We start from the raw sequence: 25482 nt of genomic DNA on the forward strand, positions 1-25482 counted from the left end.
TGAAAGCTGGGCATATTGTGGAAGTGCAATACCCAGAGTGGATCTCAAACGCAGTGATGGTACCCAAGAAAACAAACACCTGGAGGATGTGTGTGGACTTCCGAGATTTAAACGCTGCTTGTCCGAAGGACCACTATCCTCTGCCGAGGATTGACCAATTGGTGGACTCCACTTCAGGATGTGCCTTATTATCCATGATGGATGCGTACCAAGGGTATCATCAGGTAAAGATGAACAGGGGAGACATCGCCAAAACGGCCTTTGCCGTCTGTTGTGGAGTATATGGGTGGAAGAGTATGCCGTTCGGTCTGAAGAATGCAGGAGCCACATATCAGCGGATGATGGAGAAAATTTTCAAAGAACAGCTTGCTAAGAATATCTCAGTATACGTAGACGATATGCTCGTACGGAGTAACAGGGCAGAGGACCATGTGTCGGATCTGGAAGAAATCTTCACAGTAGTCAGAGATCACAGACTCATGTTGAACCCAGCCAAGTGCACTTTTGGGGTCACCACAGGGAAATTCTTGGGGTATAAAGTCACGCCAGCAGGGATTGAGGTCAACGCCGACAAGGTCAAAGCTATTTTAGAAATGACACCGCCCAGAGGAATCAAGGAGGTGCAGACTCTGAATGGGCGTATCACTGCTTTGAGCAGGTTTATATCGCGATCGGCAGAGCGAAGCATGCCGTTTTTCAAAGTGTTGAGGAAGGGAACCAAGTTTCTGTGGACAGAGGAATGCCGAGCGGCGTTTGAGGATCTTAAAGTATACCTAGCAAAACTCCCAACTCTGACCAAGCCAGTTCCGGGAGAAACGTTGTATCTATACATAGCTATGGGGGAGGAGTCAATCAGCTCTGTGCTAATCAGAGAGGAGGGAAGTCATCAGAGACCCATCTATTTTGTCAGCAGAATTATTCAGGGCCCTGAGCTCAACTACACAGAGATCGAAAAGGCTGCTCTGGCGGTCATGATCACGGCAAGAAAGCTGAGGCCTTATTTCCTTTCACATCGAGTGGTGGTACGCACGTCTTTACCTTTTAAACAAGTTTTGGGACGCGCGGATTTGTCGGGAAGAATGGTTAAATGGGCTGTGGAACTAGGGGAATATGACGTAGAGTACGAGCCACGAACGGCGATCAAGGCGCAAGCATTGGCAGACTTCATACAAGAAACAACTCGACGTCCTATACCAGAGTTTTGGGTGGCCTTTGTGGATGGGTCCGTGACGAAAGAAGGATGTGGGATTGGAGTTTATATCACTTCACCAGGTTATGGGACATACCAGTTCGCCATCAAATTCACTTGTCGGTTATCTAACAATGAAGCAGAATATGAGGCCGTGGTCAGAGGAGCTCACATCTTGTCAGAGCTTAAAGCTGAATGTGTTATTATAAAGACAGACTCCCAGCTGGTTGCACAACAGTTCTCGGGAAGTTATAATATCAAGGATCAGAGGATGAAGGCGTACCATACAAAAATTAGCGGAATGAAAGAAAAGTTCATGGAATTTAAGCTCGAACAGATTTCTCGGGAGGAGAATACGAAGGCCGACCTACTGGCGCGCATGGCTAGCGCAGTAGAGCAAACTTGGAGCGACGAGATTATTCTACTCTGTGATACCAGAGAGATGGAGGCTTCGCAGGTGTTCTCGGTAGAGATCAGGGATGATTGGCGGGCTCCGATCATACACTTCCTAAAGACAGGGGAGCGGCTAAGCAGAGAGTCCAACCAGAGGGCCCGTTATGAAAATTACTGTCTAATCAATGATCAACTCTTCAAAAGATCTTTTACTCAACCTCTGCTAAAATGTTTATCGCCAGAGGAAGCTAACTTTGCTCTGAAAGAGATTCATGCAGGTTGCTGCGGCGGACACACCGGATTTCGAGACCTTGTACGCAAGATCATTCGGGCAGGTTTTTATTGGCCTCACATCAACCAGGAAGCTAGAGAGTTTGTCCGCAAGTATGAAGCTTGCCAGCGGCATGCCGGGAAAATCAACATACCAGGGGAGCCCATGGGTGTAATGTACGCTGCTTGTCCGTTTGATAAATGGGGCATTGATATAGTGGGGAAGCTGCCTACAGCACCTGGAGGGAAATGCTTTCTCATTGTGGCAGTGGACTATTTTTCCAAATGGGTCGAAGCTGAGGCCGTGAGCAAGATCGATGAAGTTACAGTGGAACGTTTTATCTGGAGGAATATCTGTTGCAGATTCGGAGTGCCCCGCATCATCGTGTCTGATAATGGGACTCAATTTACAGGGCAACGGGTTGCGGACTTCTGCGATCGAATGGATATTACACAGAGGTTTGTCTCAGTGGCTCATCCACAGGCAAATGGACAAGTGGAATTAGCTAACAGGACCATATGTGAGGGAATCAAGAAGAGGCTATCTCAGAGCAGAGGGAAGTGGGTGGAAGAACTGGACACTGTTCTCTGGGCCTACCGAACTAGTCCAAAAACGGCAACAGGAGAGGCACCGTTCACGCTGGTGTACGGATCTAACGCGGTGATACCAGCAGAGGCACGACTAGAATCATATCGGATTATCACATATAACACTGAGCACAATGAGGAACTCCGCCGAGCAGAGCTGGACTTGGTGGAAGCACAGAGGGAGGAAGCCCGTATCAGAGCGGCCAAGTACAAAGGCATCATCAAAGCGGGATATGACAAACGGGTCAGAGTGAGGAAATTGTCGAAGGGAGATTTGGTTCTCAAGCGAGCTGATGCATTAAAGGCGGTGGGTAAGTTCGAAGCCAATTGGGAAGGGCCATACATCGTCACAGAGGTTTTGGGAGGCGGTGCGTACATATTGTCGGATTCAGACGGCAGAGCTCTACCCAGACCATGGAATATAAACACACTCAAAAAGTTCTATGTATAACTGCTTCTTAGCAGGAGTAATCACTTGTAGACCGGATACTCTTTTTCCCCACAGGGGTTTTAACGAGGTCCGGGGCCATAATATCAATAAAACAGATATGTGGTTCTAGGGAATTCCCTGGTGTTGTGTTTGTTTATTTCAATTCTTGTTTTCTTACATTACATATGCTACTTAACATGTTCGTGCAGAGCACTGCACATGTCACCAGAGGGGGGAGTAGGGTGTATACCCATAATCCTCAATTTTTAAATTCAAAATGCAAACTGCTTCTTAGCAGGACAAGGGAGAAACAAATACAAAAACTGCTTCTTAGCAGGTCAAAGGGAAAGCAAGCATCAGGGATGGACGTTTCTTCTTCCATGATCCAACACTCCGAATTCTTCTTTGTGGCTGGGACACGCTCACCTCTCAGATCTACTTCAACTCCACTTTGTGTCTGCAGAATACCAAGAAAAACAACAAGTCAAAATGCCAAAAAGAAAGAATACAGAGGAGGAACAAACCAAAGGCCAGATCTGAGGAACCAACGCTCAGATCCGGAAACCCAACGCCCAGATCTGGGAAATCAACGTCTAGATCTGAGAAGCCTGGTTATAAAACACTCAAGCAAGGGAACTCCACTCGTTACAACCACAAAGTTAGAGATCTACACTAGAAGCACAGGGGAAAAGGCGGAGCCCTCAGGGATGTGAGTGTTTAGAGGGGAAATTCCCTTACTTGAGTGCCTTACAACCGATCTAGGGAGGCAAAACATCAACAGAATCCAGGGTTTGAAGGATCGGAAGAGGATATATATAGAGGCGATTACTGGGCTTAAGAAATGGGCTAAGGGGTAATGGGCCCGCATGAGCTTATGGGCCGGAGAAGGGAGTAAGAAATAATTGGGCCAACATGTTCATAACAGAGTATTGCACATGTCACCAGAGGGGGGAGTAGGGTGTATACCCGTAGGTCCCAATTTTTAAATTCAAAAATCGCTTCTCAGCAAGACTAGGGCAAATAAGAGGAATTACGCTCCACCAGAGCAGAAGGGGTCACTGCTCAACCAGAACAGAAGGGTTGCTGACAATCGTAAGCCGCGAAAGTTGGTTGTGCCACTCGGGCCCTCCATGCTCCGCGTAGAGGTTGCTGACAATCGTAAGCCGCGAAAGTTGGTTGTGCCACTCGGGCCCTCCATGCTCCGCGCAGAGGTTGCTGACAATCGTAAGCCGCGAAAGTTGGTTGTGCCACTCGGGCCCTCCATGCTCCGCGCAGAGGTTGCTGACAATCGTAAGCCGCGAAAGTTGGTCGTGCCATTCGGGCCTTCCATGCTCCGCGCAGAGATAGCACTTAATCGTAAGCCGCGAAAGTTGGTTGCACCCCCCGGGTTTTCCATGCTCCGCGCAGAGGTTGCTTTAACCGTAAGCCACGAAAGTTGGTCACACCCCCCGGGTTTTCCATGCTCCGTGCAGGGTGTTCCTGTCAATCGTAAGCCGCGAAAGTTGGTTGTGCCGCCCGGGCCCTCCATGCTCCGCGCAGAGATAGCACTTAATCATAAGCCGCGAAAGTTGGTTGCACCCCCCGGGTTTTCCATGCTCCGCGCAGAGGTTGCTTTAACCGTAAGCCACGAAAGCTGGTCGCACCCCCCGGGTTTCCCACGCTCCGTGCAGGGTGTTCTTTCAATCGTAAGCCGCGAAAGTTGGTCGTGCCATCCGGGCCCTCCATGCTCCGCGCAGAGATAGCACTTAATCATAAGCCGCGAAAGTTGGTTGCACCCCCCGGGTTTTCCATGCTCCGCGCAGAGGTTGCTTTAACCGTAAGCCACGAAAGCTGGTCGCACCCCCCGGGTTTTCCACGCTCCGTGCAGGGTGTTCTTTCAATCGTAAGCCGCGAAAGTTGGTCGTGCCATCCGGGCCTTCCATGCTCCGCGCAGAGGTGGCACATAATCGTAAGCCGCGAAAGTTGGTTACGCCCCCCGGGTCCTCCATGCTCCGTGCAGAGGTTGTCCTTAACCGTAAGTCACGAAAGCTGGTCGCACCCCCCGGGTTTTCCATGCTCCGTGCAGGGGGTTACTATTTAATCGTAAGCCGTGAAAGTTGGTCGTGCCATCCGGGCCTTCCATGCTCCACGCAGAGGGTTACTATCTAATCGTAAGCCGTGAAAGTTGGTCGTGCCACCCGGTCCTTCCATGCTCCACGCAGAGGGTTACTATTTAATCGTAAGCCGTGAAAGTTGGTCGTGCCACCCGGGCCTTCCATGCTCCACGCAGAGGGTTACTATTTAATCGTAAGCCGCGAAAGTTGGTTGCACCCTCCGGGTCTTCCATGCTCCGCGCAGAGTGCTCAAGCTTGAATGGGAAGCAGCTTGGATGGGAAGCAGCGCGGATGGGAAGCAGCTTGGATGGGAAGCACGAAATCGCCAGCAAAGAAATCAACCAAATCCTCGTCAGAGGAGGCGGTGAAATCCTTTCCAGAGGAATCAACCAAATCCTCGTCAGAGGAGGCGGTGAAATCCTTTCCAGAGGAATCAACCAAATCCTCATCAGAGGAAGCGGTGAAATCCTTTCCAGAAGAATCAACCTAATCCTCGTCAGAGGAGGCGGTGAAATCCTTCCCAGAGGAGTCATCACTATCCTCGCCAGAGGAGTCATCACCGTCCTCGACAGAGGAATCACCACAATCCTCGACAGAGGAGTCATCACAATCCTCACCAGAGAGGTCATCAAAATTCTCGCTAGAAGAGTCAATGGAATCCTCATAGCAGAAATTAAAGCAACTCCACGGGAGGGGATCAGAGAAGCATCAACAACAATCATAACAAGTCAACTCAAATCAATAGGGGAAAGACGGAAATATAAGTCCCACCTCAACAAGCAGCGAAAACAACATAAATAACAGAGACGAAAGAAGCGGACATGGGAATGAAATTTCATTAAAGCATGCCCAAGAAGCAAAGATGTACATCAAAAACCGGCGGTAAGTGTTCAGTTGGTACAAATTAAAGAGTTACAAAATTTTCCTTTTGATAAAGTCAGGAGAAAAAGGGGGAACATCAAGAGGGAGGAACAGAAGCAGCTTGAGCGGCAGCAGAGGAGACAGGAGCAGAGGCAGATGAAATTGGGGGAGGAACACCACTGGCAGAAGCACGGCCAGAAACGGCTTTCTCTGTGAACACGGGCAACAGGCCAGTATCCTTCACTTGAGGAAGACGAACTCCCAAATCCAACAACTTTGCAGCCTCTTGCACATACAGATCCTCATTTTGGTACAGGTCGAACAGTTGTCCCACCGCAGCGGGGGAAGAGGCAGAGTCGGTGAAGACAGAAGCCGCTAAGTCAGAGGGCAGGGGAGGCTCCAGGCCGAATTGGGAAAATGTTCGGGAGCTCTCGCCAGAAGGATCCCGCAGCCGGTTCACAAAGCGCGCCAAGGAAGCAGAGAACGCAGGTGCATACACGGGAGTGGAGGGCAGCGAGTCAGATCCAATCCCAAGAGAAAAATAGGGAATGGCTTTCTCTAGTACTGGGTACCACCACTCTGGCTTCTCTGGAGAATGCGCAGGGATCCCCATCCGCTTATTTATCTCCTCATCCTGGAGGTTATCCATCAGGGCTCTGAAATTCAAAGTGGCAAGTTGCTCTGGGGTGGCCCCCGCCATCTCCAATGCCTTGGAAGCTGTTTGCTCTATCACATAAGCAAAGAGGGGTCCAAAATCCTCCAAGTATTCGGGAGTCTTTTTGAAAGCCTCCAGAGTGCCTTCCAGCATCAACCCCAGGAAATGTTGACCCCGCGGAGACAAGAAATACTCCAGGCGTTGATCTCGAGCCCCCAGGACGAACGCGCGGTTCTGAGCTTCCACAAGTATCCTTTTCCAGCCCCGCCTGGCTTCCTCGTAGTCTCTTTCATAACCAGCTTTGAACCTGGCCAGGCATTCATGGCCCTCTTTTGTGGCCCTCGACAATTCGGAGGCCAAGGACGTCCTCTCCACCTCCACCTGAGCTAATTTAGCTTTCAACTCAACAACCTCCGCCTCAGCCTTGCTCAAGCGTTCCACAACTCCAGCAACAATATCATCGCGCTTGGCGACCTCTACCTGCTCTTTTTCTCTCTCCTTCTCTGCCATATCATAGTCATGGATGCACTTAACGGCACCCCATAACCGTGACTCTACCTGCAAGCAAACAGAAGGGGGCCCAACAGAACAATAGAGAGGTTAGTAACTCGAATTTTTTATGGCAAAGATATAATATGCAGGGTACCTGAAGAGCCAGCTGGCATAGCTGAGTAGCCAGAGACGCCCGAGACAAATTCTCCACTTTCCCCTGGTCCTCCGAGTGGACACGAGCTAGCAGCGCATTAACTAATTCCTTACCCGATAAACTCGAAATGGGCCCAGGAACAAGATCCTCTGACTCAGCAGCCGAGGGCACCACAGCTTTGCCCTTACCCTTTCCACCGGCAGAGGGGAGAACCTTGGAACCACCAGCTGACTTTTTCGCTGGCCCTTTGCCCTTGTCCCCAGCAGGAGGGAGAATCTTCACACCACCAGCAGACCTCCTCGCTGGCTCTGAGGACTTGCCAGCCTTTTTTAGGCCCTCCTGTCTCTCCTTCTCACCCACAGAGATCAGGGAACCTCTCTTCCTCTTCTTCGTAAGATCAGCAAGGGTGGCATCGGGAGCCGAATCAGGTGAAGGAACCTCATCGGTAATATCCACGACTTGGATATCTTCTTCACGGGTGCCAGCGGCGTCACCAGCACTGGAGTGCCTACCTCTGTGAACAAGAGCCCCCGCATCAACTTCCTCCGCATCAAAGGGGCGCGAGGCTTCCACATTCCCCTCTGGGATTTCAACTACAGGGGGAATGGGGATCAGTTCGGACCCAGCAGGCTGCTCCGAGGGACTTGTTCTGGAAGCAGAACCGCTTGGACCATGTGCTCCGCTGCCAGCAAGAGAAGGGGTGTCAGGCAAATTGTCCCCACATTTCGATCTCCAAGACATATCTGCAAACCAAAACTTCACATCATTAAAAGCAGGGTAACAAAAGCTAATGTGTTTTCTAATGTATATTTTTTACCTATTGATCTCTCTGGATACAGGGGAAACAGACCATTATATGCCAGAGAGGAATTGTTCTCGGCCAGGTACCTACAATCTAGAGGCTGGGCCTTATTCATAGCATTAAGGTGAGCTATAATACTCTGGTCACGGGTAGAAGGGACTTCGGGAGAGGCTGGTTTATAAGTAGTGCGACTTGTATGCCATTCCAGCTCCGAAGCACCATAATCGCGCCAGTTGCCGAAAAGGGTGCGCACATAACAATAATATTCCAGGAAGCCCTTATCCAAGGAATTCAGGGAGGAAAGAAAAGTAGTAGGATATTTAGAGTGAGAGGCAAAACTATACAAGGGACTGCCCTGCATGCGAAGGGTCTGGGTCTGACAAAATAGCTTGGCGGTGTCCCCAACACCGTTAGCCCGGCACAAAACATGGAAGGCATATAACCTCCGGATAGCAGAAGGAGCGACTTGAAAAAAGGGGATGTGAAAGTAATTACAAACGTCAACTAGCAAGGTAGGGGGAGGGAGCCTTAAACCAGCCTCTATCTGGGCTTTCCAAACAACTATCAACTTGTGATGGTGAAGGCTCTCGGGAGGCGTTGAATCCTTAGAGAAGGCCTCGAACTTCAAACCTTCAGGACGCTTACATTTGCTTTTCAATTTTTCCACCTCCGCGACACTAAGGCGGGATGGAGGAACACTTTTGGGGGGTTGGCGGGGTTTTTTCCCTTTTTTCTTAGGTGGAGAAGGAGGGGGTGCAGTTTGAGATTCGTCAGAAACAGAGGGGGAAGGAAGATTTTCAAGATCTTGCCGCGATGGGGAGGAAGATGAAGGGTCTCGGGCAGAAGGAGAGGGCGAGCGAGAGGGTTGAGGCCATGATGGGAGATGCCAACCCTAGGGTTTCTAGCACGCTCAATCAGAGCACCAACAGTTATACCACTACACTACGATTAAACACAAAATTGCAGTGAAGAGGATACGCGAGTTACCTAGACCAGAGAAAGATGGACGGTAAAACCTGGAGCGGAAGGGTCGTGGGAGAATGCCGGAACAGTGAGGAAATCGCCGGAAAATGCAGAAAATTCGCTCGGAAAACTTGGAGAAGAAGAATAGTGAAAAAAGGGGAGTTCGAATCGGCTAAGTAAGATTGTACGCGGGTAACCACCAGCACGCGGGATGAACGGCACGTGGCATACGGAAGAAATCAACGGATGAGAATTTCTACGGAAAGGCGAAAGGACGCAAAGGTTAAAAAGTAACCTCGGGGTACGGGGAAAATACTGTAGACTGGGCAGACATTTAATGCGGATGACGTCATCCACGCGGGCGAGTCCTCTGACTAGTTGCACCTCTCCAGAGTGAACTAGCCAGACCAGGGGGCGGGAGTAACAAAAACGCCAGAGAACAATTTACAGGGCTTCTTTTTATTCTCTCATAATGTCAAAATGCTTATGTCTTTATGATTTACAGGGGTCAAGGAAAACAACAAAGTGTTGATGCTGATAACACACCACTGGTTGAACACGAAGAATACCCGGTTCAACCAGACTAGAGGGGGGAGTGGTTGGTGAGGAGCAATATATGCAGAGTAGGGAGAGAGTACAAATCAGAGGAATCACTCCCATCAGAGGAGCCGTATGGGTCAGAAGAACCATTTTTACCAGAAGGATTTCATCCATCAGAGGAATGACTCTAGCCAGAGGAGTCATCCGTACCAGAGAGGTCATTTTTGACAGAGGAGCCCTCTTCTCCAGAAGAGTCATCCGCACCAGAGAAGTCATTCTTGACAGAGGAGCCCTCTTCTTCAGAGGAGTCATCCGCGCCGGAAAAGTCACCATCGCCAGAGGAGACGCCTTTACCAGAGACGACGTGTTTACCAGAGGAGTCCTTCATGCCAGAGATGTCAACATCACCAGAGAAGACGCCTTCGCCAGAGAAGACATTTCCATCAGAGGAGCCAATAAACGCGCGGGAAGGTCTCCCGCGTATTATCGGAATTACCATTGTACCCTTCCATCACGCATGACGCATGCACCGAAGATGTTTTTACTATTTTACCCCTCTGCTTGTAAATCTATAAATAGGGCCCGAGCTCGTGTATTATTTTTTACGCTATCTCATATTTTCAAATACAACTGATATTTTCTCCTTTCGTGCAAGATTTCCGATTGTTCTTTACTCCGTCTTCTTCCAGTCATTACACTAGGTATAGTTCATGGTTTTTCTCCATAGTTTTAGGTGTTGGTTTCATTAAACACCACTAATTATGAAATAGTAACAAGTAAATTGGTTCTTGGGCCCTATATAAAAGTTATGATGTAAATATAACATATGGAGTATACAACAAGTGAATCAATATTATCGTAAATGTTCTGACTATATCTCAAATATATCAAAGTTGTGTAAATATATATTGAATTATTAATTGTCCTAAAAAATTATAGTTATTGAGGATGTGATTATTTACTTTGTCCTCAAAGGCTTTATATCCAAAGGTGGACTCCGCATACGCATGCAACATCGTCACTTTCTTAAGGATATTTGTCAACTCGATATTTTATTTAATTAGAGGATAAAAATATATATATATATATATTTTTATAATAGTGATCATTTTTTTCTGTCCGCACTACAAAAGCTTTGTCTTATATCCAACTCTCCAAAACCTTATATTTAACGGGCAAATCTTAGACGAGTATCTTCTAACAAAAAGAAACAGTACTAAATACAATACCATATTAGTGTAGCCTTAATTAATCTGGTTTGATATTGGAATTATGATGATGACACTTAATGCAAAATTTTGAAAAACATGACCAGGGTCCCCACCCCACTTCCCAACTATGAAGAAGGCATTCCAAAAAGTTAGCAAGTACTAAACTAGAAAGTAGGATAAAGTGGGCAAAGTGGTCACAAGATCTAATAAGGCGTGCTTTTCTTTTTGTTTCCAAATATAATAATTATCTCTCTCTCTCTCTCTCTCTATAAAACCAAACCAACCCACCACGTCTCTCTTTAAACACCCTAACCGCCTCCTAACTGTATTATCCCTCCATTATTCACCCAACTCAACTCCTCATCAAAACTTACATTTCATTCCACCCAAAAATCCTCCCAATAATTCAAAACATGAAGTGGCCGAATCGCAAATCTTCATCTCTCATCAATCGCGTCTTCTCCAAATTCAAGCGCACCTCATCCAAGACCACCAAGAACCATATGCATAACAATTCCCTCGATTTTCCCTCTCCGAATCCATCCTTGTACCGACAAGGCAGATTCTACAGCATGGACGAAGACGACGCGTATTGGAGAATCTCCTTCGGCGGCGACGACAGAATCCAGCCGCGGCGGAGCACCGGCGGGATCAACACAGATTCCGACATGTTCGCCGGGTTCGCGAGGCTCGGATTGGCCGAGGCCGAGGCCGAGGCTCCGAAGCGGAACTTCACCGAGATGGTTTCGGATATAAAGAGGATGAGAGAGAAGCAGAGGATTCCTGATGAGAGGAGGGTGAAGGACATAAAGGTGAAAAGCGAAGTTGGAGTGAGAAGAAGCAAGGAAAGAGGCAGAGGCGTGAAGGCCTACTCCCCGAGGAGCGAGTGCAAGATCAGAGCGCTCCAAGAGATGAAGAAAGCGAGGAGCAAGGCCAAGAGGAGAGCTCCGCCGCCGCGGAACACCGTCTTCGATAGCTTCGCCGTCGTCAAGAGCTCGGTCGATCCGCATCGAGATTTCAAGGAATCCATGGTTGAGATGATTAGGGAGAAGGGAATAGGGCACCCCGACGATCTCGAGGAATTGTTGGCTTGTTATCTAACGTTGAATTGCGACGAGTATCACGACATGATCGTCACCGTTTTCCGACAGGTTTGGGTCGACCTCAAACCCAACGTTTCGCATTTTGATTCTTAGGAGGATTGCTTGCTTCCTTCACTCTAGCTAGTGTTAGGAAACTCAATTTAGTTTGTTCATAATTTGTCTTATATATATGCAATATGTTGTCTTATTTCATGTAGAGCTAATTAAAGGTCAAGAATGAGAAAGAGATAGTAGTGTGGTGTGGTGTGCGTGCGTAACAAATTTTGTGGAATTGGAATGCTACATTTGCTTGGGTTTTATTGTTTTATAAATATTGGAGAATGAAATTATGAAATATCGATGTGGCCGGAAATAAAAGATGTGGTATATATGTGGAGTGGTAATTAAAAAGTTTGTGACACAAGATTTCATTAAATTTATGTACATCTAATGGCTGTCAAAGCAAATAACTCATGAGTCATGTGCAACACTAGACAACATATATAATCAAAATTTGCATTTAGTGAAAGAAAAAAAATAGATGGCGCTCGCTTGTCTTTCACTTGTGACTTGTGAGGATGGTATCCACATTTCGATAAAAATCAGTAATTACTATGGGCATTAGGCAAATGATATCTGGAAAAACTCGCTTGCAAACCACATTATATATAGATAGAATTTTGTAGTTACTGAATTGACAAATAAAAAATAATACTGCATATAATAGGTGAAGCAATTTTCTTGTTCATCTATATCAATTATATATAAATACTCGTATTGATTTGACGATTCGAAATAGCAGACTGATTAAATTGGACTTATTCTGTATGAGTTCAGCAAATTATCTGATTTATTAATTAGACAATCGGTACGAATGAAGTTAAAAAAAATTAGACGATCGGTATGAAGTTATGTCTTAAGTTTTATAAAGGAAAATATACATCAACTGGCCTATTAGCTCAGTTGGTTAGAGCGTCGTGCTAATAACGCGAAGGTCGCAGGTTCGAAACCTGCATGGGCCATTTTTGTATTTTTATTTATGTAACCTGCAAAAGTTTTAACTATTTGAACTATTTTTATATATTATGATTTGAACTATTTTTATATATTATGTTTTGTATTTTTATTTATGTAACCTGCAAAAGTTTTAACTATTTGAACTATTTTTATATATTATGATTTGAACTATTTTTATATATTATGAATTTGCTATTTGACTATAGTAAAACTCATAATTTTGGTTTCCTATTTTGGGCCATATTTATGTAACCTGCAAAAGTTTAACTATTTGAACTATTTTTATATATTATGAATTTGCTATTTGACTACAGTAAAACTCATAATTTTGGTTTCCTATTTTGGGCCAATAAATGTTAAGAGCTGTTAGGCTTAAATTATTGTATTTGATTTGTTTATTATGATTTCCCTATTTTGGGCCAATAAATGTCAAGAGCTACACTAAAGTTCTTGTTGGTTTTCTTTTTGGGTTTTGGCTTAAATATATTAAGATTATTATTGCTTTGCAATGTAGCTAGTTTTTTATTTTAATTTCTTTCCTATATGGCATACAATTCTTGAAATTGGTTTTTAAAAAAATTGATTCGAAAACAAGGATTTACACGAGGGGCTTTAAAATCGAAGGTATAGATGAAAATATAAGGCAAGATTGAATAATGCCAACTTGTTTTGTTAACTCGATAACAAGGATTGATTCGGGTTGTTGTAGTTAGTGGAACACAATATGCTAACATCTCCATTATATATATGTTGTGTTAAAATTCTCCAACTTGCATGTTTTCTTCCAATGGTTTCCTGATGATGAATAATGCCAAAATTGACATCATCACAGCGTCCTTCCGGAGGCAATCTATTGATTCAATTAACATAAAGCCAAATCATGATCAATGAAATGCAGTTGTCAATCCATATATAAACGAAAGGGGGAAGAAAACAAAGACATACAACAACAGAAGTGCTACGGAATTCTGGCATCACTGCTTAAGATAAAATAAAAGAGTTAAATCGAAAAGATTTAGTTAATTTGGAAGTGTGGTGCTGAGGCTGATGCGAATGAATGAGTGACAACAATTAATAGTGAGTATGTATATTAGGAAAATGATGTTTGCTACTGAACCCAGCAAGCCTGAAGAAGACACATACATCAAACTCATCATGTATATGTTGTTAGTAATTCTTTAAAACATAGATTCTAACTTACCCACTGCAAATTTGCCTTGATATCTCAGCATTCAAAGGGGATAACGGCAAAGGAGATGCAAATTGCAGGTAGTTGATGTACTTGCAGTTGTCTCCTTTGAATGCTAATGCTTTTCCCACTCGTGTATACAGGCATGACTTGTTCCAGCAAAAGGAAGATGAAAAAAGTATGTCAATTCTTACTTAAACTTATGTATAAAGGGTATATATCCAAGTGGAGCGACCAATCATTTTCACCTCCCATTTTAGTAATAAAAATGACAAGCATCTACACACAAAATAATTGTGGCTACGCTTCACTTCAACTCTCAGAACATCTCAGTCGACCCACAAACAGCAACAACAACAAAATGAAGATAACTACTATATTAGTCCACTAAACAAATTTCAAGCGTTTACTTTGTGTGATATGATAGATAGGTATAACTAACTAACATATGATTATTTAACGGATTAGATTATCATGCAAGTTCAATAATTCATGACTATCTCAATTTCAGTCTCTATCTAAATTAAAGAGGAAGCGATAGCACCCAAAAATTCAATCTTCTTCAATCCCTCTTGTTAATGGGTCATTTTAAATCAAGAAACCTTAGTGTGTAACCAAGCAAAAACTAGTGAAGGAAAAACAGCAACAAATTTGCAAAACGTAAAGATATGATATTGCTTACCTTGTTCTTGTGATTGGGACATTTTCAAGAGCCCAAACCCAAGAAGCAGCGGCTTCTCATCGGAGCATCAAGTTGTAATGACTTAAGCTGAGTCAGCGGGAAAGATGCTTTGAGAGTGTTACGTGGCTCGTTATTATGAAAGATCCTATACCTCACATTCTAACATGTCACGTCGTCTCTTTGTGTTCGTCGCCTATTGAAATCCAAGGTCATCTTATCTTCATAGGAATGATCCCTATACCTCAAATTCCACCATGTCACGTGTAATTTGTGTTCGTCGCTATTGAAATCCAAGATTATCTCGTGGGCGGCGGTTGAGATTCAAGGATTACATATAATTAGATTAAGATTAATTTTATAATATCTTGTTCAATTAAATCAATATGATTCAGTATTTAATTTGAAATAACGTCACGTAGTAATAATTTTAGTTTATGAGTGTTAGCCTATCTCTATGACATCTCGAGTAATTTTAGGTTCATTTAATTTCGACAACTGAACCACAATATAAAAGTTTATTTTAAGTAATCTTACCTCTAACCAGGGGTGGTAATCGGTCCAGTTCGGTTATAATCGAATCGATTTTTCGGCATGACATAGCTAACCGAAAGCTGAACTAGTTTTCGGTTAATCGGTTAAACGAATTAACCGGTTTAAAAAATTAAGTTGAATGTCAATTAGCAATCAGGAAGCAATAGATATTGCTCGTCCATTTTACATAAACGTTGAAGAGCCACAACCACTATCCGCGGGTAGAAAGCTTGTTGATCTCTCCGTTTCCAGAGGCTCTGCTGATGACATTAGTGTTATGCTTATTCAACTGAGGAGATTCCGTTGACAGTTAGGATGAAGAAACGAGGAAGATATGACATGGTTTCGAAGCTCTCGTGTCAATCGGGGTGGGTGGGAATTTGATGCCAGTAATCTTTTGACACAGCGTGGTACAATGCTTCACTAATTTCAGCCGGAGGCATATAGTCTGATTATAATTCTTTTTTGGTACATTTGATGAAGTGGTTTTGTAAATTTAATCGATCCCATCTATTAGCATTTTCTGATTAATGATTAATTAATCATGGCTTATGGCTAAATTAATTAATTCGATTTTCCTAAAATCTAATAACCGACCACACCGAATCGGCCAAAATCGGTTATCGGTTTACCGATTAATTAACCTATTTTTCGGTTCGGTTACGGTTATAATCGAATAACCGAACCCGTTTTACCACCCCTACCTCTGACACTCAAATAAGTACTCATATTTTTTTTTGCCCGTCACTAAATAATTTTTTTTAGTAAATATATTTAATTATAAAATTCACTCATAACAAAAGTGAGACTTTTAGAACATCCACGGCTAAGGGGCTCTCACCTCTCTACAGAGTCACCTCCCACAGCAAGAGCTTTATAAGGTGGTTGTATGGATTTTTCATTACATTTTTAAAAATTAAATTTTAAAATTTTAAAAGTCGAATTGTAAAATAAAAAATTAATTAAATTTCAATTTGAAAATTATATTAATTAGGGTTAATTACGTGAAAAATCATGAACTTTGGGCCCATTTCCAAATTTTCCATGAACTTTTTTTTATATCAAATTTGCCATGAACTTAAAGGCGTAAACAATTTTGCCATGATTTTGAGCTCCGGTCTGAGCTGGCAATTACAAGCACTATAACTAAAAATTGACACATGGAAAATAGAAAAACAAAAAAAACAAAAAGAAAAAGAACCCCCCCCAATCGTCTCCCCCATTTTCCCCATCGGCCAAACCCTAATTTCACCTCCTTCCACTCGTCGCCGCACCAGATCCGGCGCGCCAGTCGCCGCCCTCTCCGCTGCTCCGATTCGCAGCTTTTACCACCACCACACCAGATCCGCCGCCCCTACTCTGCTCTGGCCGCTGCTTCCCTAACCAACCCTGCGCCAGTCGCCGCCCTCTCCGCTGCTCCGATTCGCGGCCTTTACCACCACCACACCAGATCCGTCCACCGCAGACCTCCACCGCCGCCGTCCACCGCAAACCTCGCATCATTCCAGAAATTCTTCTTCTCCCCAGACCTCCACCGCCGTCGTCCACCACAAACCTCGCGCCGTTCTTCTTAGGGGTGGATCGGTACGATATACCGAAAATTTTTCGTCATACCGTATACCATACCGTAAATTGCGGTATGAGAATTTTTTTTCATACCGTTGCCGTACCGTACTTTTCGGTATACCGAAGATCGGTATACCGAAAATTTCGGTATGAGAACTTCATACCGTTGTCGAACCGATAGTGCGGTATACCATACTGAAAGTCGGTATACCATACCTTACAGTATTACCGAAATTATTGTTATATCGTTTTATGCCTAAATTGCCAAACCATTAAGATATACCGTATATTTGTACATATTGAAATTTCATTAAACAAATACGAATAACTTTCTAACAATTAAACTCCACATCTTCAACAAAGCAAAAAACTAATTTACCACTAATAATATATATATATATATATATATATATATATATATATATATATATATAGGGAGAGGTTCAAGAAAGAACCATAAATAAAAAAAAAAACGGAGAACCATTTTCAGCCATTCGATTATCAAGATCTACGGTAGATGTATCATCTTGTTGGATGAATGCAGATCATGGGTTCGAATCCTGAATGGAGCAATTTTTTTATTTTTTTGAGTGCATTAATTTTAACAGCGAATGCATTAATTTTTACAGTGGATGCATTAAATTTGATGGTTCTCACGTTCTCACAAATAATGTAGTTCTCTCTAGAACCACACCCTATATATATATATATATATATATATATATATATATATATATAATTGATTCCGACGGCATACGGATTTTTTCGGTATATATATACTATCGGTATATACTGGTGGTATATACCTAAACAACGGTATATACCGGTTTTTCGGCATATACCGCGGTATCGGTATATATCGGTATACCGCGGTATGAGGAAAATGATACCGTTGCCGTACCGAAAATCTTCGGTACGGTACAATACCGTACCGAAATTTTCGGTATACCGAAATTTCGGTATTTTTAGTATTTTTTCGGTACGGTAAGTGCGGTATACCGATTTTTCGGTATTTTGCTCCACCCCTAGTTCTTCTTCTTCCCCAAACATCCATCGCCGCCGTTGACTTCTTCTCCCTAAAAAAATCTTCTTCTTCCCCAGATCTCGCGCCGCCGACCTCACACCTCACAAGGGTTTGCACCCCCTTCGCTGCCTTCCCCCACACCACACCAGATCCGCCGCCCTCCCCCACCACCTCGCAGATCCGCCGCCCCCCTCCGCAGTACCAGGTGGTTAGAAGAGCTCTGCCCATGGAGACGGAAAACCTTCTTTCCGGCGAGCTCGACCACACACACACACACACACACAGAGAAAGTTTTGGGCTCAAAACGACGTCGTTTTGATTCACCGCCGGTGACGCCATGTCACTTTTCAGGTCACTTAAAAATGCCATGTCAGCACTCAATTTGGGAATTTTTGAAAATCATGGAAAAATTGTTCACGCTCTTAAGTTCATGGAAAATTTGATAAAAAAAAAAAAAAAGTTTATGGAAAATTTTGAAATGGGCCCAAAGTTCATGATTTTTCACGTAATTAACCCTATTAATTAAAGTAGAAAATTACATTATAAATTGAAAAGAAGGGTAAAAACATCATAATTTTAAAATCAAGAAAAAATGAAAATTGGGTAAAACTCGGAATTTTAAAATCATATTTTTAAAATCATGGTGTGTGCTACATATGTGCCTCACTTAAATGCCTTTGAGCTAGGCTCGTGACATTGAGTCGCCTATCGAGCTCCTGGGCGGGGCTCGCTGAGGTGGCGCTCGATCTCCTCGCTCGTTGTGGATGATCTTATTCTATTCACACACTCAATCAATTTTATAAAACTCTATGACATTTTCAATGGGTATTTATTTGGAGAACGAAGAGGGTAGTAAATTGTAATTATATAAATAAATGAACAAAAATAATAATTAATAGTAGTATTTTTTATTTAAATATTTTTATACAAAAAAATTAATAGTTATACAAAAAAAATTGTGCAAATTCATCTAACAGTGTTATTGTGATAATTACACAAATTTACAATTTCATGTAAATTCATGTAACAATGTTATACTCCCTCCGTCCCTGAAATAAGTTCCTCTTTTTCCTTTTTGGGACGTCCCCCAAATAAGTTCCTCTTTCTTTCTTTCCATTTTTGGACAACTACCCCACCACTAATAATACTTTATTTATTCTTACTTTTCACTTTTTCACTACTCTCAATACTAATTATAACACTTTTTCACCTTTTCACCACTCCCAATACTAATTATAACATATTTTTCTCCACTATCAATACACTTTACCACTCTTCCTTAAAACTCGTGCCGTCCCCAAAGAGGAACTTATTTTGGGGACGGAGGGAGTATAAATTAACTGTCATACAAATTTTCGTTAGAAGAAATATTCATGTAAACCATGTAAGCAAGTTTGGACATAATAGTAAAAATAACTGTTATTTTCATATTTTTATCTACATGAATAGAATTCCTTTTGCTATATGGGAAATGCTATAGTTAGATATTGTCTCTTTAAAAAGATAAAATTTAATTTGTATAGATATGAACACGTCACGATGCATATAGGTGACACGAACGCTACAACACAACATGATAAATTCAAATAACATGATAACTGAATAATATATATATAGGGAGAGGATCCTGTGAGAACTTCAATATTTTGTGAGAACTAAAAACTTTTTCTAACCCTTGATTTGTTACATCTAACGGCTGATAACTTGCTTTGACTTCCGCTAATCTTATTTGAAAAAGGATTAAATGGTAATATCTCATATTTTTATAACCGCTTGTTTTCTTAAATCATGGGATTATGGTATCTTTCATAAATGGTAAATTGTGATAGCGTAACTTATCGTCAGAAATAATGGGGTTATGGTATTTTTCATATATGGGGTTAAGTATTATATTTCAATTATTTATATGTTCATTCGTTGTTGTATATCTTTGTTATTATTAATGTTTAATACAATATTTACTCATAGTTTTGTATGTAATTACACAACTTAATCTCAAAAATATGTTACACACAATAGTTTATTAATAATATATTTTACTATTATATTCACGTTGGAGTGCATTGTTATTCGTAATATCAATCTACATATTCACGTGTATTATTCATGAGTTGCAAATGTACAAATCTGCAAAGTTAGTTCTTTGTATGGTTTGTAACACACACATGTTAAATATTAATTTATTATTTTTTGAATCCATCGATGCACATAGATTTTTTACATCATTCACAGACAAGGACAACCATGATAGATGCGTACCTTTTGGTGTAACACTTATTTCATATTCGTGGGTGTTGAACAAATTTGTGGACTGCATGGGTTGTCATTCTAATATGGATGCACACTTTCAATTTTTAGTTATGTCTAACAATATTTAAATAATTGTCAAATGTATACTTTCAGATAATGCATTTTTTGGAAGCCTGTTCATGGATTAACCGAGCATGTTCATATAATGAAATTAACAAATTCGATGTCTAATGCAAGTTTTTTTAGAGTCTATGGTTCTTATTGCATGAACTCATGAAACCTCTAAACAAGAATCCATCGGTGTGAATAAAATTTAACGAAACACTTGAACAAGAACACATCGGTGTGAACAAAATCAAATTCTTATGAATAACGTGAGAATGAACAACAATAAGAGTTGCAGTTTATATGAATAAAAATATTCAAATGCTTATGTTAACTCACGTGTCCATGCACAATGCATGTATACAACATGAATAACCCAAAAATTTTACATGAACAACAATTTACTTTTGTAATTTAGGCAACTATATAACACAAATAATACAGTATATTCATATGAACAACAACAATCGTGCTAGATTTGATTTCTATTATATCATTGCACAACCTTCATCATGAGACCAATTTTCTTATGTCTATTCTCAGCTACACGTCGACGAAAATATTATGTAGTATATAAACTATGTTGTTCAACTCAAATCTCTCATTTTTAGTATCTTTTTTTTTTCTATTCTTTTTACAATTATGATCCACATCCACAACTCCAAGTATCGCAATCAACCACATTTATGAATAACGTGAGAATGAACATGAATAAGAGGTGTTGTTTACATGAATAAAATTGTTCAACTGCTTACGTTAAGTCACATGTCCATGCACAACACATATATACAACATGAATAACCAAGAAATTTTACATGAACAACAATTTACTCTTATAATTTAGGCAAGTACATAACACGAATAATACAATATATTCATATGAACAAGATTTGATTTCTATTATGTCATTGCACAACCTTCATCACGAGACCAATTTTCTTGTGTCTCTTGTTAGCTACACATCCACGTTGATCCCAACATACAAATACAGATACAAAAAATTGAAAAAAGAAGTTGATAATCATCTCCAACCAATCTGAATTTTGTTCAAGTTTATATTTTCAAAAATTCGATCTAAATCGAAGAATATTTCTTCTTCTCTACCTATGCAATCTGTTATCTTCACAATTTCTTAAAATCGAATATATTCTTCAACAAAAATTTGCCTCAATTTGATTCCGAGAATACGAAATAGCCTGAAATCATTGAACAATATAAGTAAATTGAAGTATAAACTTGAAGCATAAAACCTTAGAAATAGAAAACCTTACCTTTAGTAACTCTTATTCATAGAGAATCATTGGAGTTTTCTTCGTCTGAAGTGTTTTGAACCGTACGCTTCGTCGCACCGTCGAGAGCTTCAAGATCATACTTTTTCAATTATTACGAAAAGTGATGTTTTTAGATGAGGTGAATATAGGTTTTCATATATTAGTGGCGTAAAACTGGGGATTTCCTTAGATTAGTTAATAAACAAATGTCAGTTTTCACCTTTTTATTTTTTTTCATTTGTAACTATTATTTACGGTTAATAATTAATATGGAAATAAGGTAAGATCTGAGCCATAGAATTTTACATGATCTAAGGTCTATAATAGTTCTTAGTTCTCACACTATTAAGAATTCTCACTAGATACTAACCCTATATATATATATATATATATATATATATATATATATATATATATATATAAAAATAATGATAAAGTTAATACTCTCTTCGTTTACCAATTCTTGACCTATTTTATTATTTTGATATGTCTACTAATTCTTGATCTGTTTCATTTTTAATAAGTTTACCCCATATAATCTTCTATTTTTAATCTTCAATATTATCCCTTATTTATCAATATTATCATTCTGGATCCACCATTCAACCAAAATAACTAATTAAAAACTACAATAAAAGTGAGACCATAATTCCACTCACAACACACTTAATCAATTTCTTAAGATTCGTGTGAATACGAAATAGGTCAAGAAATTGGTGTATGGAGAAAATAATAAATAGGCAAGTTCTCCTGTGAGGTCACCCTCATGGTGTGGTCGTCCTGTCCTCTCTGGCCCGCTCGCTCGCCCTATTTTATTATGTGTGTTTTTTTCTTTTTCTTTTTTTCTTTTTTGCTTCGGCCAACCCATCCAATAAAGTATTGTTTTTTGTTATTAAAAGTGTATTTTTGTTATTAAATTAAAGGGTCATTCACATACATTAAAATTGTCATTTGTAATGTATTTATTATTTATTTTTGTACAAAGTATCATTTGATTTTATAAGAAGTATCATTCGCATTTAAGAAATATATCAATTGTTGTTAAGAAAATTATCATTTTATAGTTCCTCTATCTATTAAAAATTTGTGGTGGTATAGTTAACACGAGTTTTAAAAAATATTAGATGAAAATGTATTATAAGTGGAAAAGGGCCATACTTTACGAAAGTAGGGATAAAAAGTAAAGGGATGGGTATAATAGTGTTCAAAAATGACAAGTGCATATTTTTGTGAAATATCTCGAAATGACAAGAAGTGCATATTTTAAGAGACGAAAGAGGTATTATATATAATACTATGCATGATTTTATTTGTTAGTGATAAAAGAGTCATTTATTTAGGCCTGGGAATCGGGTCGGGTTCGGGTACCCTACCCGAAAAAATCGGGTACCCGAACCCGAAAATCTCAAAAACCCTATACCCGACCCCGACCCCGAAAACGAAATCGGGTACGGGTACCTTAAATTACCCGGTCAAAATTGTCTATTTCAAGTCAACTGTCTAAATTCGAAATCTGTATTAAAAAAAAAAAAAAAAAAAAAAGAAGAAGAAGAAGAAGAAGCTCACCTGTCGAAGCTGTCGTCGGAGCTCGAGCACGGCTGCTGCGGCGGCGAACGGCGGGGCGGCTGCTGCTGACTGCGGCGGCGAAATCTGGGCGAGGGTCGCGGTGGGAGTTGCGGCCTCGTGGTCGTGGGAGTTTGGGACTGGGGAGGCTGGGACGACTGGCGAGGGGCGCCGCCTCCCACGCCGGGCAGGAGACTGGAGTGGCGAGTGGGGCGGCCGGGCGGCGGGCGGGGCTGAGTTTGGGAATTGGGATGAATCGGATGATTTGGGAATTGGGGACTGGGGATGGGGAGGACGAAACAGAACAGGGGCTGGGCGGGCTAGGGTTTAACTTTAGTCATTTAGTTTTCATATTTAATTTAATTAAATAGTTTAAAATTTATTAATTAAAATATCGGGTAATTCGGGTATACCCGATACCGGGTATTGGGTATACCCGATACCCGATTATTTTGGCCCCTAAATACCCGATCCCGAATTAATCGGGTATAGGGTACCCGATACCCGATTTTTTCGGGTCGGGTACCAGGTACACGATTACCCGATCCCGAAATTCCCAGCCCTACATTTATTATTAAAAGAGTATCATTTGCTTAAAATAACTAGAGCAAGGTGGGAAAAAAAATTGTTCGATCGAGCGGGGTGGGTGAGGACGCAAATTTGACGCACAATATGGTGTCCCTTACGAGAGACCAGCTCTAATAAATACTCTCTCGGTTTATATAAAATAGTCTTAGAATGGAACGGTGGAAAAGGGGTTTCATTAAAAAAAATAGTACTAATTATATTATGAGTGGAAAAGAGTTCCACCATGTGATGAAAAGATTTGTGTTCTTGCGAATTATCAAGAATCCTCATTTAATGATTGGTGTTTTTGTTTTGTTTTTTTTTTTTTTTTTTTTTAATGATGTGTATTCCGTGTAATCTCAAATGAGGTGACTTTTTAGTTGTGGTCATTGTGTTCCAAACTTCCAATACCTATCAATAAATTTATAACACTTTCTTTTTTAAGAAAAAAACCCCTTTATTTAATCATTAATTAGAATATTTAAAGAAGATGTAAAGCAATGTCTCCAAAAAAAATAAAATTAGCATATGTAAAGAAGATGACCACCGAATTTTAGAATTTTTTTTTTCCGAGATATATTTTCCATTATCTTTGTTAACTAAACTTGGTATAAAATACATTTGCTAACACCATTAATTATCGTCACTTGGCGATATCTATGCATGTAATAAAAGATGAAATGCAACTGAGCAATCAGAGGAACATAAGCAAATCTTGGATTCACTTGATACTAAAATAAATAATTTAAGTCCATAATCATAACCATATTTCCCTCCTGACCTTCAAATTGAACACAATCTGTTCAATTCTGTATACACACATCACTGATAAACAAGAAAAACCTCAAACTAACGAAAACTCTCAAAAAGAATCAAGAAAATCATCTATCTCCAAAAACTAGCAAACTTTTTGAGCCCCAACAAAAACCTTAACAAAATCCCTCAAATCCTCCCCTAAATCACACCCTTCAAACAGCTCCATCATCTTCCTCAGCTCCTCATCGCCCATATCATCCACAAACGGCCTAATCGGAATCGCATTTTCCGGCTGAAACTGATACGAATTGGGATTATCATCGACGATCACCACCCTGCTCAGCTCCCTCCCAATCTCCCCCAAATCCTTCACAAACTTGCCATCAACGGCCTTGCACGAATCGCGATACAGCCGGTGGGAAATGGCCTTCCTCCAATCGAGTTTATCGAGAACAAGAGAGGCATACTCTTCAATCCCAGCGGTGAAAACGACAATCTCAAATTTCCCACTCAAATAGGCCAAGAACTCATCCACGAAGGGCCTCTTCAAGACGTAGAATTCGGCCTTCTCGCCGTCGATCACGGGCCTCACCACGAAATCGTACCTCTCCGGAGGCACGGTGGCCGTGGAATGCACGAGGGTCTCGTCGAGGTCGAGGAATATGGTGTTTTTGTGGGGCGGGAGCGGTGGAGGGAGCGTGATTTTGTCGTCGAAGAGAGATCGTCGCACGGCGGAGGGGGGATTTGAGGGGGTTTTCTCGAGAATCTTGTAGCCCTTCTTGCGAGGGGTTTTGTTGGGGGTGGCGATGCGGGCGAGCTTCGTGAAGATCTTGATGAGGCGGCGGTGGCAGGTGAAGATGGACTTGTTGATGGAGGCGACGGCAGCGGCGGCGGCGTTCTTGATCGGGGACTTCTTGCGGCTGCGGCGGTGGGAATAGGGGTAGGGAAGGTTTTTCCGGTTCTTGAGGGATTTTGTGGGGGTTCTTTTCACTACTTTGGACACCATTTCTAGAGAGAGAGAAGGTTGGGCGAGGTGATTTTCGTTTTTCGTGGCGGAGTAGTCCTTTTGAAAAATTAGGCTCGGTTGCAACGGTCGAATTTATTTAGGTTCGGACCCAAAGCCAAACGGCAATTAAAGCAGAAAGTAAAAAGAGAGACGTTAACCGCTCACAGCTGCCGTAGTTCAAATTTGTTTCGCGGGGATAGGCTTCATTTAGGTTACATGGCTAAATATTTTA

General features: G+C 41.5%; 3 protein-coding genes, 1 long non-coding RNA gene and 1 other non-coding gene across 5 annotated transcripts; 2 read left to right on the forward strand and 3 right to left on the reverse strand.

Moving 5' to 3' along the window:
- Positions 1–5783: 5783 nt before the first annotated feature.
- Positions 5784–7888, reverse strand: LOC131013541 (uncharacterized). Its single transcript, XM_057941659.1, has 2 exons — positions 7126–7888; positions 5784–7037 (listed from the first exon to the last, which is right to left on the reverse strand). Exons 1-2 carry the CDS (start codon positions 7864–7866, stop codon positions 5922–5924), a joined length of 1857 nt encoding a protein of 618 aa, XP_057797642.1. The 5' UTR covers positions 7867–7888; the 3' UTR covers positions 5784–5921.
- A 3013-nt stretch (positions 7889–10901) lies between these two features.
- Positions 10902–11936, forward strand: LOC131013542 (transcription repressor OFP5-like). Its single transcript, XM_057941660.1, has one exon. It carries the CDS (start codon positions 11055–11057, stop codon positions 11835–11837), a length of 783 nt encoding a protein of 260 aa, XP_057797643.1. The 5' UTR covers positions 10902–11054; the 3' UTR covers positions 11838–11936.
- A 735-nt stretch (positions 11937–12671) lies between these two features.
- TRNAI-AAU (transfer RNA isoleucine (anticodon AAU)) lies at positions 12672–12745 on the forward strand. Its single transcript has one exon. It is a non-coding gene; the product is annotated as a tRNA-Ile (tRNA).
- An 835-nt stretch (positions 12746–13580) lies between these two features.
- Positions 13581–14838, reverse strand: LOC131013543 (uncharacterized). Its single transcript, XR_009097725.1, has 2 exons — positions 14612–14838; positions 13581–14078 (listed from the first exon to the last, which is right to left on the reverse strand). It is a non-coding gene; the product is annotated as an uncharacterized LOC131013543 (long non-coding RNA).
- Positions 14839–24220: 9382 nt separating this feature from the next.
- On the reverse strand, positions 24221–25417 carry LOC131013545 (uncharacterized). Its single transcript, XM_057941663.1, has one exon. It carries the CDS (start codon positions 25248–25250, stop codon positions 24387–24389), a length of 864 nt encoding a protein of 287 aa, XP_057797646.1. The 5' UTR covers positions 25251–25417; the 3' UTR covers positions 24221–24386.
- Positions 25418–25482: the final 65 nt, after the last annotated feature.

This window comes from Salvia miltiorrhiza, chromosome 2 (genome assembly GCF_028751815.1).
Source record: "Salvia miltiorrhiza cultivar Shanhuang (shh) chromosome 2, IMPLAD_Smil_shh, whole genome shotgun sequence".
In the NCBI taxonomy this organism is placed as follows: domain Eukaryota; kingdom Viridiplantae; phylum Streptophyta; class Magnoliopsida; order Lamiales; family Lamiaceae; genus Salvia; species Salvia miltiorrhiza.

Bases quoted from the DNA above. Each gene is read 5' to 3' on its own strand.
- LOC131013545 (XM_057941663.1), bottom strand. From the start codon at position 25,250: ATGGTGTCCAAAGTAGTGAAAAGAACCCCCACAAAATCCCTCAAGAAC.
- LOC131013542 (XM_057941660.1), top strand. From the start codon at position 11,055: ATGAAGTGGCCGAATCGCAAATCTTCATCTCTCATCAATCGCGTCTTC.
- LOC131013541 (XM_057941659.1), bottom strand. From the start codon at position 7,866: ATGTCTTGGAGATCGAAATGTGGGGACAATTTGCCTGACACCCCTTCT. The intron at 7,038-7,125 runs GTACCCTGCATA...GTTTGCTTGCAG, and splicing joins TATGCCAGCTGGCTCTTCAG to GTAGAGTCACGGTTATGGGG.